We start from the raw sequence: 13,404 nt of genomic DNA, 5'->3' as shown, positions 1-13,404 counted from the left end.
AATACAATCACAAATATATATAGTCAAATGCAAAACTATAACCCAACTTTTATGATTTGATATGATATAAATTATGTATACCTTTAAAGAAACTTTGAATTTATTATTTTGATATAGTTGTAAAACAGTTTATTACTTTCTGAACACAGTATGTTAAAATAAAACCACTATATTTAAGTTACCTTTTATTATTAAACCTTAACAACATAAACTTAGAACCTCAATTTCTGGAAGAACCATTTGTTTTTGCCTTGTTTATATCTTTCCTCAAACTTGACTCTTGTTTGGAAACGAGCCTTCTTCCTCTTCATTGGGTCTTTCAAATCCTTTGGAGTGATCTTCACATCAGTAAGATCAGTTACAGTGTAACGAGTGGGCATCAAATGGTTATAATTCAATGTCTAAAATTATATATAAATCATTTAAAATAGCTATTTTTGACATTAATTAAGCTACCGTTTTTCAAAATAAGTAAACAATTGTTTGAAACATTTAACACAAAGTCACAGTTATTATAAGAAAATTTTACCTTAATAAAAGGCTTTACTTTGCTTCTCTTGTGCATTTTTCCCTTGCCCATCCTTTTGTGAATTTTACGGGGATATCTATCAATTCCAGCAACCAGGGCATGTCCATAGGGTTTGTCTGCAGTACCATCATCATAATTTTTTACTACAATGGCTTTTCTGCCAGCGTATCGGCCACCTAAGACCAACACGACTTTTCCGGCTTTCATAATCTTCCCCATGATTGTCTGAAAAAGAACAAAATATATAATATAAATCTGGCTTGATGAATCTACAACAAATTAAGATAACAAAACATGTAACATAACCTATTATGAGTTTTTTTCAAAAATAAATACTAGAAACTTTTCTTGAATTAAAAATCTTAATATGATCAGTTAAATAAAAAGTTATTATACCTAAAATAAAACATACAGACACAGAACTACTATTTAAACACAAGATGAATACCGATTTTTAAAAATGATACTTACGATTCTTACAATCTCCCTGAAAAGAAAGAGTCTATCAATAATATCACTAGATGTCGTATGAGACTATTGACAGTTGACTTTATTATACCATTTCCTATTGGTATGACTGTATTCACTGATAGAAACAGAAAACTGTATATATTAATATAATAATTATAGGTAGAGGTAGACACTATGAAACTGAAATAAGGCATATACAATTTTAAAAAAATATATATTTGAAATCATCTTAAAGTATCTATGCTAATTGATTAGTGGAATTATTTCTGGTTAATTGACTATTACACGTTAATAAAATGAAAAACCAATGTCAAATTCCGAATTCGCTGGTAAAGGGGGAACCCATCTGTAAAACCATTTCTTATACTTAAAATAATTTTTCGAAGTGGTACACTGCAGTCTCGAGTAGCTTTGATATTGTCAGGTTAATGAAATTCAATCACCGAATCATTACGAATTTTCCAAAGAACAGGTTATAAACTGTACCATAGATATCTCAAGGTCCATTAAAAAACAGTAATTGTTGTTGGTAAATAAATTTTAACAAAAGTTTAACGTGAATTTAATAGTAAAAAAATGTGCGGGAAGGTGTGATATTTATTTTATTTATAGTTTGTGCAAAGTGAAAAGGAGAAAATCAAAAAGGTAAATAGAACTAATATTATATTTAAACTAAATATAATCTATATTTTTCATTTCACACTTTAAATGTATTTATTTTTAATTATACGCATTAATATTCACAATGCGTTTGTAACATTTTAAAGTTTATTTGGGTTAAGGTTTTTTTAATATGCGAATTGAGTAGAGGATGTCATTAGTAAATATAAATTTTAGATATTTTTTAAAATATATGATTTGTAAATAGAATATGTATCATGTTTGTAAAATAAATTAACAACATATTTTGAATTAGGAAAAGTTTCAATGTATGGACTAGACACATAACATATTTTAATTTTGTTCAGTAACATAAATGAGGACATTATAAATCATCAAATTTCATATAGGTATTCAAATTTTTAATGTAAATTTTTGTTATATAGCAACGAAAAATTTCAATTAACTTAAGGTAGACATTATCTAACATATTTCAGATACCAAAGATACTTTTCAAAATATTCAATACTATTTCATCATGTACCTTCAGGGCAACGCAAATCAAGCGCGGCATTTGTTTCCGTTTATTTATTAACTAACGACTTATTCAAAACAAAATAACATCAAAAACACTGTTGTATTAATATAATAGTTGTTATGATTGTATGATTTAGAAAAGTGAGAATAATGTTGTAAACAATATTTTGTTTTTAATACGTTTTTTTATTTACTGATTTATTACTCTAATAATAATTATTAATTAATTATTTTGTCAGCAGTTTAAAGTTTTCTCATAATTGACAACATGTTTTTATACTGGTAAACAAATTTCTTAATATCAGATTCGGTATACTTGAATCTAAAGCACTACTATATAAAAGGATGTTCATTTATTACGATTTGGGAGGAATGTTGTCATGTAAGGAATGTAGTGGTGGGTTTCCTATTACTAAAGTAGTTAAAGAATCGTGTCGCTATACATTCATATTTTTAGCAGTCTTTGAATATTAATTCTGGAACTTAATGTAAATCCCCAGATGACTTTTAATATCCATTTATATAGATGCACCCAATGGGAATATCTGCATAATATGCTTCAAATACGTTTTATCGAAAAAGGCGGTACAATTAAAAAAAAATATATACGGATTTTATTCCAAAATTGAAAAATATCAGGTTTTAACCGTATGTTCAACACAAGATAAAAAAAGTTAAATGTTACATCAAGAATATATGTTGATATTGTTTAATGGATAAACGTTAACGACGTTGATGCCATAAATTAGCCATTGTATCAAATGGTCAAAAAATTGGTAAAATCTAGATAACATATCAGAAAATTTAATAATCTGTAAACCTATAAAATTGTATGTATCTTATAAATTATCGTAAAACTGTTTAAATTATGTAAATAAAACTTCAAAGAGTTCTCAAAGGAATAAGCCAAGGAGAGCAAACAGAATTTAAACCAAATAGTGGTTGTATAGATAAGATTTTTCGCATTTCGCCAATTTTATGTAGGAACTTATTATATGTGGGAAGCCTGCGATTGTTATTTGTAGCATCATATTGGATTCTTAGACTCATTCAGATTGGGTATTTATTGGTCCATCTGATATGCTGATGCTAGTACTATATCAGTTCATATAGATTAGGCTTTGAGAAACAGGGTTTGAACAATAAAAAAGAAGAACCAAACTTCAAGAAGTTGGGGTCAGTAACATAGGAGAAAAAACAATTTAGAGTTGAACCAATCAAGCAATTTTTGTTATTTATGGAAAATATTTGGTTGAGACATTAATGAAAACATGTCATCGAAGTTAGAGATATCCGGTGAGCTACTGCAGGGTTTTCCATTTAATTGTTTCTGTGTAGTTTCTCACGAATTTTACAAAATTATCATGAGCAGTTTGTAAATCAAATGTAATCATTAACAATTTCCTCTGAAAATTCCATAAATTTCAACTTCTACTTTCTTCGAATTCTTTCGGTTAACCCAGAGATTTTTGTCTTTCAATTCAATTTTTTTTCACTTCTGAATCTTTTAAGCTAAACAAAAGTCTCCGTAGCTTATGTACCATAAACTTATGCAAGTATATAGTAATATTAAGTTAATAAAAAATAAAGAAATGTACTAAGACACCTATTTCCTATATCATAAAATCATAAAACACAACATTCATGCACATATTTCCATTTCCAAGCAATGTTTTATGAAAAAACATCCATACTGCCATGGGTTTCCCTATATCTCATTTTTAAAACTTTCCACCTGTTTTAAATATGTAGACCTTTGTTATTTTAAATAATGGAATAGACAAACTCAACCATTTCCTGGCTCACCTGAATTCTGAACACCAAAACATCCAATTAACCATTGAGACTGACGATTATTCCGAAATTGCTTTCTTAGACGTTTTAGTTCGACGAAAGGATAATTATTAACTAGGATATCAAGTCTACAGGAAATCATAACACAAAGGCAAACGTCTTCAGGCTACGTCATCAAGACCCATCCTAAAAACTATCCGTCTCCAATTCTTTCATTTAGAGTGTCTTCATCATATCCAAGCCACATTCCTTAGAGAATAAACTAATAACCTCGAAATGGGTATAGCTTGAAGGACATACATAAAAAAACCCTCAAAATAAGTAATGAGATGCAATACCCATCTATATAAAAAGGAAATATATAAGACATGTTTCGAAAGAACCTACGAAAATGTTTCCCTAAAATTCTCCCCTTTTTTCAAGGACATCGGACCGCATTATATACCAAAATATGAAGTTTACTATAAGACACAAAATCAAAGTACACAGTAAACATTCCTACAAACATACACAATACATATCAAAGTATATTCAAATCACATAGGAAAATATCTCAGGCGCCTCCTAACCCTGAAGCAAAAAGGTATTCGTTAAAAGTAACAGGTATGTACAAGGACTCAGTCAAATGTGTGGGATATGGACACAGGACACCCGGTCTAGTCAGCTTTGGCTGAATTCTGGATGCATACCTGCCACAGTGTTCAGTTTTATAACGTCAAGTTTTAAGCTACTCTTCAAGGCTATGTGGTGAAAAAAAAACATCAAGAGATTTATAAAGACTGAAATAATCTCAACAAAGACAATCGTTATAAGATCAATCCTATTTGACATATCGCCCTTCGCTCAATTATTCAAAAAATCTGAACTAGCAAGGTCCTAAGCAACTATCATTTGTGTATTAAATAAGATAATCCGATTAGGGAAGGTCCAGCCCCGAAGACGCAATTTGTAACGATTGCGAAACGTCGGCCTAAAATCTGGAAGCCCATACCGCAAAAATTGAAGAAAGTTTGCACGCACCTGCTGTAAACTATTTATAGTTTTAGCATTCATTTTCCAAGAAAAATAAGAGTGTTTCCTTCAATGTTTAACATCAAATGTACCAATAAATTCTGATAACTGTTTTCTGTAATGGTTGCGTTTAATTTTAACTCTCAGTCCTTCATCTTAGCACTTACTTATCTATGATATCTCTGATATTATATATAACCGTAAATGAATGGAATGAATGTTTGAATTGAACAGTTGTTTTGAAAACAGAAAAATTCTGAAGCTGAGAAAAAATGTTTTTAATCAGTAAATCATTTTTTTTTAATTAATTACATCTTACCTTAGATATGCTTAGTACAATCTTAATTTACAAATTAATTTATTAGTACTATTCTGTTGTACTTGCATTAATATATAGGCAACGCGAGTACGGGATTCATACATCAGTATGTATGTTTCAAATTAAAATAAAACAATCTTCAATCTTCCGATTTCCCGCGTATTAAATCAAATGAATTAAATTACAATTTATATATTAAAGACAATATCCATATATATCCATACCGTTTTTTAATGTTTATTTTGAAATTAAATAACTCTTACTGATCTGAAAAAACATATTGCAAAAGTATTTTGATATCATCTGGCATTTAAGTAAAGACAAAACAGGTTATGTTAAAATTTTTCTCAGATAATAGCCGCAATAACTTAATGTTTTGTATTTTTTGCATTAATAAAATAAAATAAATTTATGTCCGAATGCGTCATATAAACAAACAAATAAGACAGGATGAAACTACCTCGAAATATATACTTGTGGTTTGGTTTTTATGTTCGACCAATTTTAATTTTAAAATAAAGTCACTTATTGTTTCAAGTCATTCTCTTTGTTCGGTTGATGATGTTTCTGTTTTTTTAAATTTCCCTTGGCTGGGCTTATCAACATCCTGCATCTACCATAACTAGGCTAGCCAAGATCCAGATCTGGGTACTGGTAAAATTCAAGTTACAAAATACAGTATTTTACCTGTTTTTATTTAAAGTAAAAAGTACAGTTAGGTATTAGGTAGTGTAAATAAAATAGAACTAATCTAGTCCAGTTTATTAATCAATAAAAGAAGGGCAGTTAGTAGGATTTCGTTAGGATCATGGAGCTGTTCTCTTTTGAATTAATTCACTAAACCGGAATCAAATTAATTATCAAGAAAATAATACAGGTTGACGTTGAATTGGTAATCGTTCCGTATTTACTCGAAGCATTTCTTGGTGTAGTTAAGTGGAGTTAGTGCAAAAGTATCGCAGCTGAAATTGTAAGGTCACAAAAGATGGATTGAAGATGCTCAACGATTCCTAGCCATAAACTATTCTAATTATTCTAAGCGATTCTTGATGTAGTTAAGTGGAGTAAGTATCGGGGAAAAGTCTCGCAGCTGAAGCTATAAATAAAGCTGTAAAAGTGTAACCATAAACTATTCCAAGTAAGAAACATTCAAGCTTTGAAAAACACCCCTAGTCTGTGAATTCCCGGCACATGCATCACACTTCAAGGTGTAAGGCCACCAAAGTAGACTGAAATAGCTGTGATCAGTATCTCAGTTTATTAGCCGTAGACTATTGGAATCACAGGAGTTACCAAATTTGGAATGAACCCGTAGAGGGTTACCGTGGAAATTTGGGTAGAAACAGTGCTATTTCATTTGAAACATAATTTTACACAAAAAACACAAGTTGTTCAAATGGAATAACAATTATGTACATCCTTGTAGCCGATTCTTTAGGAGGGAGGTGTTGTTTAATACGGCCCTAGACTAGTTCTGTTTTTTCCCTTAGTGTCGCTTTGTACCGCCGTTCAGCCAGTCGCGACTATTTCATCATCATCAATCCATAGCTGCCACTTGGGGCCTCTAGTTCTGAATCAATACGTTGTTGTCGATCGGCCGCAGCTATTCTGGCTTCGGACAATACTAGTCCATTATTTTTCAGATCGCTTTCTATAATTTTGGTTCATGTCTTTTTTGGAACTTCTTTTCTATATCTTCCATACAAACGGCCGAGTTCGCCACAAAAGTTTGTGAAGAATTATTTCACTTTTCATTTCACAGATATGTTGTACATATGTATGTATGATATTTGTTGTATATATTGTACAGTGATCATCATATCTTAACGAATTACTTCATTTTCAATACGACCTCGCAGGGAAACATGTAGAAGTTGACTTCCAACTTGAACAGTATCCAAGACTCGGAGCCCTACACAAGATTGGCAAGATAAGCGTTCCAAAGAGGCGGATTTCGGCCTAGATTGTAAAATTTTATCTCTTCCACATGTAACTAATGCTTGTCTAATATAAACACACGCTCCTGTACTTCGGCGGTAAATGCCACATTATTCTTCTGTATCACCGGCTCCAAATAACTGCGTAACCATAAGAACCATCGTAAAACGTCTGAGGGAGTTTAATAACTTTTAACGGAATATGTTCACTAATTAATGGGTTAAACCTGCCCAAAGTGAGAGCCAGTGCATACAGTCGAAAACAGGGACAGAAGACAGGAAATCAATAAAAAACAACAATCGCACTCTTTCCACATCTAATACGCTCCTCCATCGGGTGGCGTAGCACGAAGATATCATCTACAAAATCTTTTTTGGGTCTACATACCATCTTCTTTTCTTGGCTTGTCTACTCACGAGCTCTCTGAACACCTTCCCAACAATTAATAGCAGATTATACCTAGATAGCTCATATACTAGTTACTGTCGCCTATTTTCAAAATAGGTGCAATTATTGTTATGCTCTCTCTGATCGCCAAATCTGAGAGAGCAACACTCTCATAACTTGGCCAACTCCAGCGGTCTTATCACACTGTAACGATATTATTGCCTTTCGCAATTGGTCCATTGTTGCCTCGTCCATTAGGAAATAAAGTTGTTGTAGTGTCAGTTGTTGGCGGAGTTGCTAAACCCTGTGGTGGATCATGATTGTCCATAGCTCGAGACGCTGATCACATCATCCCAGTAGGCTTCTCTTTCTAGTATTAATTTTTGCTTGATATCTCTATTTCATTTTCGGAATTTCTCTAGGTCGAACATAACTCGTATCATAAGTTACTTTCATAAGCAATCTGAAGTTGACTTCAAATTACCTTGGATGGGGGCTTTACATTTAACACAAGTTGCCTGAACTTTATGGTGGGCGCTATCGATCACTGTAAAATATTCCACTCCAGTTAGAATTAGCGGACACGGCAGAGCATTCATCCATCGCCGCTGTCATTCGGCCTCGTAGACAGGTGGAATGAATTTGATCATCCATCATGACATTCATACTAATAAACTTAATTAATACATATAAATTTCGTGAAACCGTTTAAAAATGAAAGTGACAATTGACAAGCTGTTTGACAATTTCACTTAGAGTCTAGGATTATTCTTATCAACTTTCAAGATTGGCATATTAGTGATCGCCATTTTACGTACGAAAACTAACGAGCGTTATTTATGTTCACATGCATTTTGAATTCATACATATTTGGCATTCAACTACAAAATACATCAGCGCCAGGTAACATGTAACAGATATTTTAAGAAATAAGAATATAAAGATAGATAATATGATTACTACAGAAGTAGTATTAAAAGTAATAACTATATAAATATATTAACCAAAATGAATAAGTCGTAACCGCATAATTTTACTTGGTCCCAGTTACAATACATATCACATTCCACTCATTTAATTCGTTCGTAAGTAATATTCTAGTTTATGTATGTTTGTGTATAAGATGCACTTTTCTATTTAATTATAGTCCTATTTTAGTTCTTTAAAATTTCATGTAAAACTGCTGAACATAATTATAGTTACCTTGCCAAAACAAAAGCTAACATGATATTTAATAAATTACACTACATGTCAATGTACAAATCAAAGATTATAAGTCAAAGTACAATCTATTTGATCTCTGAAAATTGCACTAAAATTGCCTCGGTCCATGTGGTCTGGTTCGCTTCAATCTTCTGATATCCTGGGTGTCGTTCAATAGCTATAGTGCTTCTACGATTCTGTGATTTAAAAATGTTGCAATGCGATAAGCATTAGTAATTAATAGAGGAATCTTGTTTTGGCATCGTTGGATAACAAGTTGGTTTGATGTTTTAGTGCAATCCCATATTTGCACTCCATAGATCCAAATTGGCCTTATGATTGACTGACAAACCAATCTTTTGATTTTAGGTCAAGTTGGAAGTATTTTTCGTATTGATTGTTACTAGTATTTTTTCATCCGCTATAAGCAGAGATGTCTTTAGCCATAATGACTGTGTCGACAAATGTTTTAATGACTTTTGTTATTCGGATATCAACAGTATATATCACAAAACATTATCCTGTAGATGTTTAAGTAAGATCCAAATTTCAAACCCGGTCAAAAGCTTGTGAGATGTCCAGGAATATTGTAGGCAGTATTCCGTTTCTTCAAATGCCTTTTCATTGCCTTCGAACTTATTTGCACCTTCGGGCACTCAATTTTTCAAGCACTCAACAAGATTTCTGCGTGTTGATCGAATTTCCCTATCGATAAAAATCTTTTGAAATGTTTGCAAACTATGTGGTATTTTAAATAATTCATTAGATTAATAGACATAATATGGTTTTTTTATATTTTAGTTTTCATTACGTTTAGGTTTTTTATTCGTTTTAACCATCTTAATGTTTTTTTTTGGTATTGCAAATGATTTTGAACGACCCTTACAATTTTCATATATGATCAAATTGGTAATACAATTCAACCAGGGTTTTAGTAGCAAATAATGGCATTTATCGCGAAAAATGAAAATAAGTATCATCAATTTTTTGCTGAAAAACAATTTTCAAATCAAATGAGATTATAAATGTAAATAGTGGCCATCACTCCTATAAATTATTATTAAGTAGTCACTTAATAAGACCTGTATTTTATCATTCTATTTCTATAAAGAATATCCTTGAAACGGTAAAGAAATTACGTCAATAAGGAATAATATATTGTAGTTCTTCCTTGTAAGAAGAGCGCGGCAATTTATTTCATACTTGCAACTAAATGTGTAATTTCGCAAACTGGTCAATTTTTTCAAGGTACCTTGTTTAACTTAACTTAACTTAACTTATTCTTTGAATTTTAAAAACGTTGATTTGTAGCTGTTGTAACTAAAAATATTTCACATATCAAACAACCGACATACTTAAGTAATAATTCACATGCGACATAGTTTTTATGATAGTGAACATATTTTTCATACACAAATATATATTTTAATACATATAATTAGGTTACGGTTGTTAAGTAGAGAGGCATAATCTTTTTTTATCAAAGTAAAATTTAACATTTTAGACAATTTTAATATATGAAATTTTATAAAAATATAACGAAAATTTAATTTGGATCTACTGATTCATTCTTTGTTTACAAGTCACATAACATTTAGGTGTTTTGTAAAAAAATACAGCGTATAGAAATTCATACGGAAATGATATACCGGATACGGAAATGCATAAAAAGACTGCAATAAATCTTTAAATAAACATGCGAGTATTGTTGTTTATTATTTTTACAACCGTGCTTATAACAATAATCACCAAATTTAGTAGTTTCTATCCATTGTCTCTTATCCATGTCTGTATCCATCTTAGAATGAAATAGAAGAAATCCACATGTTTTTTAGTTAGCTCTAAGCCTCAAAAGATGCGTGTATAAATTTGACAGCTCTCGGATCATTAGTTTGTGAATCATAGTATTTTGAGTGAAGTAACTTTTGTTATTGAAAAAAATGGATAAAAAGGAATTTGGCGTGTTAATAAAATATTGCTTTTTGAAGGAAAAAATACACTTGAAGCAAAAATTTGACTTGATGCCGAGTTTCTGGATACTGCCCCGAGGAAAATCAACCATCAAGGATTGGTATGCTCAGTTTAGACGTGGTGAAATGAGCACCGAAGACGGTGAACGCAGTGGACGCCCAAAAAATATTGTTACTGATGAAAACATTAAAAAAATCTACAAAATGATTTTGAATGACCGTAAATTGAAACTGAATGAAATAGCAAACATTCTAAAGATATCAACTGAACGTGTACATCATATAATTCACGAATATTTGGGTATGAGAAAGCTCTGTCTAAAGCGAGCTCACTTCTGATTTCGAGCTGATTCGGAGCAGTGTTTGAAGATGATCAAGCGTAATAAACCCGAGTTTTTTCGTCGATATGTGACTATGGATGAAACATGGCTCCATCATTTCACTCCGAAGGCCAATCGGACAGTCATCCGAGTGGACTGCACACGATGAACCCGCTCCAAAGCGTGGGAAAACGCAACAATCGGCTGGCAAGGTTATGGCGTCTGTATTTTGGGATGCGCATGGAATAATTTTCATTGACTACCTTGAAAAAGGAAGGACTATTACATAGCGTTATTGGACCGTTTGAAGGACGAAATCGCCAAAAAACGGCCTCATTTTTTTTATTATTTAATTAATACATTGTTACTAGTCGTTTCCGTCTAAACTACAATTTGTCTTTATGCTAACTTAAATCTAGGTATATAACTAGGAGGACCCATCGGCCCTAACTCAGTCTCTGGTGAAATAATGTTTATACATGTCACTGCTGAATTTTGTAATATATGCACCTCACTACACAACACTACACAAGATCAGATGATTTGATTCTTTTGAGTCTGTGTCCTGGTCTGGTGGTATCCAAAAGTTGCAATATTTCAATATTCGTATGAGAATGGAGTCTTTCTTCATGCCCCCTTGCAATTCTCTGGATTTCTTGACTGACTGTGGGTGTCTGAAAGTCTCGATGTAGGTAATCAGTCCTATAGTATTTGGGTGCACCCACGATACCTCTCAGGACTTTGTTCTGAAAAATTTGTATTTTGTTTATGTTACTCTATGCAGAACATCCCCATAATTGAACTCCGTATGTCCATATAGGTTTCAATATTTGCTTATATAATAGCAATTTATTATGTACTGATAATTGTGATTTTCTTCCAATTAGCCAGTACATTTTCCTATATTAACGGCCTCATTTGAAGAAAAAGAAAGTGCTGCTTCACCAAGACAATGCACAGTGTCATAAGTCAGTGAAAACGATGGCAAAAATCCATGAATTGGACTTCGAATTGCTTCCTCGTCCATCGTATTCTCCAGATCTTGCTCCCAGCAACTATTTCCTGTTCTCAGATCTCAGATCAGTTCTGAGGTGATCGACGGAACTGAGGCCTATTTTGAAGCAAAGGACAAATCGTATTACAAGAATGGTATCAAAAAGTTGGAGGGTCGCTATAATCAGTGTATCACCCTTGAAGAGAATTATGTTGAATAAAAAAAAACTAATTTTGTCCAAAAAAAATGAGTTTTGCTATGGTAGGCCGGGGACTTTTCAATTGACCTGTTAAGTTTGTTGAAATGTTTCAAACGAAATCAATGTTCCGCTGCGCCTTATATTACCAGTTCAACAATTAATCAATTACAACTGCAAAGAGACGTTTACTGTTTGTCGCCCCGGGCCTATCAGTCAAAAAATCGAAATAACTAACACCCATGAGAGAAATAGAGTTTAATAGGTTGAAACACATACAAATTGGAAGGAAAACAAACTGAAAAATTTAAGATTTTTGGATCTAATGACGTGTTAAGTATGATGCCCTGGTAATAATAAGCCCGATCATAATATTAAAATTGAAAGAAAACTGTAAGAAGGCTACCTGAAAATACTTCAGGAAAATGCGATTCGGTTTGGAGTAAATCTAATTAGCCCAAGTTTTGTTTTCCAACAGCAAAATGATCCTAAACATGCGTCAAAACTACGTTAGGAGTTTTTAAAGCAAAAACAAAACGAAGGCATTTTGCAAATGGCCATGACAATCGCCAGACCGCTCCTCTATCGAATTAGTATGGGATGCATTTGACAGAAAAGTGAAGATGCCCATCGAGCTCAACACAGTTGTGGGAATACTCACAAAAGTAAAAAAATACAAAAGTAAAAAGTAAGTAGAAGACACTGGGGCTACAAAATACTTATCTTATTTGCGAGTCCCTAAGTAAGCCGATAAATAATAAAAACTATTAAGAAGGCCATTTTACAAAACGCTCTAATCAGGAATGCAGATGGCAAGTAAAATACACCTATTAGTGAATCTATTAGTTCACCGAACACCTTGAAACTGTTTTTCAACTCAATGAAATCGAAGAACTACAAAGTAAAAATCTTTGATAAATAAAATATTCGCTTTTGTTTGACTACTGACCAAGTATTAAAATACCATCCGAAGAAAAAACTAATTAAGCTCTAACGGTTTATGGATTCCTCTTTTCGACTATTTGTTTTGCTGAACTATCGTTCTTTACACTATATTTTACACAAAGCTGCAACATTAACCATCTAATGGTACTTACAGAAAAAGTGACCTTGACAATATGACACAACCGTAATT

General features: G+C 32.1%; 2 protein-coding genes across 3 annotated transcripts in view; one reads left to right on the top strand and one right to left on the bottom strand.

The window, feature by feature from the left end:
* Positions 1-172: 172 nt before the first annotated feature.
* Positions 173-1,141, bottom strand: RpL27 (Ribosomal protein L27). 2 transcript variants are annotated; one of them, XM_076395320.1, is made up of 3 exons: positions 1,001-1,141; positions 530-754; positions 173-401 (listed from the first exon to the last, which is right to left on the bottom strand). In XM_076395320.1, exons 2-3 carry the CDS (start codon positions 746-748, stop codon positions 213-215), a joined length of 408 nt encoding a protein of 135 aa, XP_076251435.1. In that variant the 5' UTR covers positions 749-754; positions 1,001-1,141; the 3' UTR covers positions 173-212. The 2 variants fall into 2 exon arrangements, with proteins under 2 accessions (XP_076251435.1, XP_076251436.1); XM_076395321.1 differs by having other exon boundaries at positions 926-1,025.
* A 221-nt stretch (positions 1,142-1,362) lies between these two features.
* LOC143190741 (high affinity cationic amino acid transporter 1) overlaps positions 1,363-13,404 on the top strand; it is a 65,437-nt gene continuing 53,395 nt past the window's right edge. Inside the window, exon 1 of the mRNA XM_076395284.1 lies at positions 1,363-1,645. The gene's annotated coding sequence lies outside the window, so the exon portion shown is untranslated. The remainder of the gene's footprint in view (positions 1,646-13,404) is intronic.

The sequence above is a fragment of the Rhynchophorus ferrugineus genome, unplaced genomic scaffold, assembly GCF_030347505.1.
Source record: "Rhynchophorus ferrugineus isolate W39M unplaced genomic scaffold, kcgeb_rfMv2 rfM2, whole genome shotgun sequence".
In the NCBI taxonomy this organism is placed as follows: Eukaryota; Metazoa; Arthropoda; class Insecta; order Coleoptera; family Curculionidae; genus Rhynchophorus; species Rhynchophorus ferrugineus.
The sequence above is the reverse complement of the archived record's forward strand: the minus strand, read 5'-3'. Positions and strand labels throughout refer to the sequence as shown.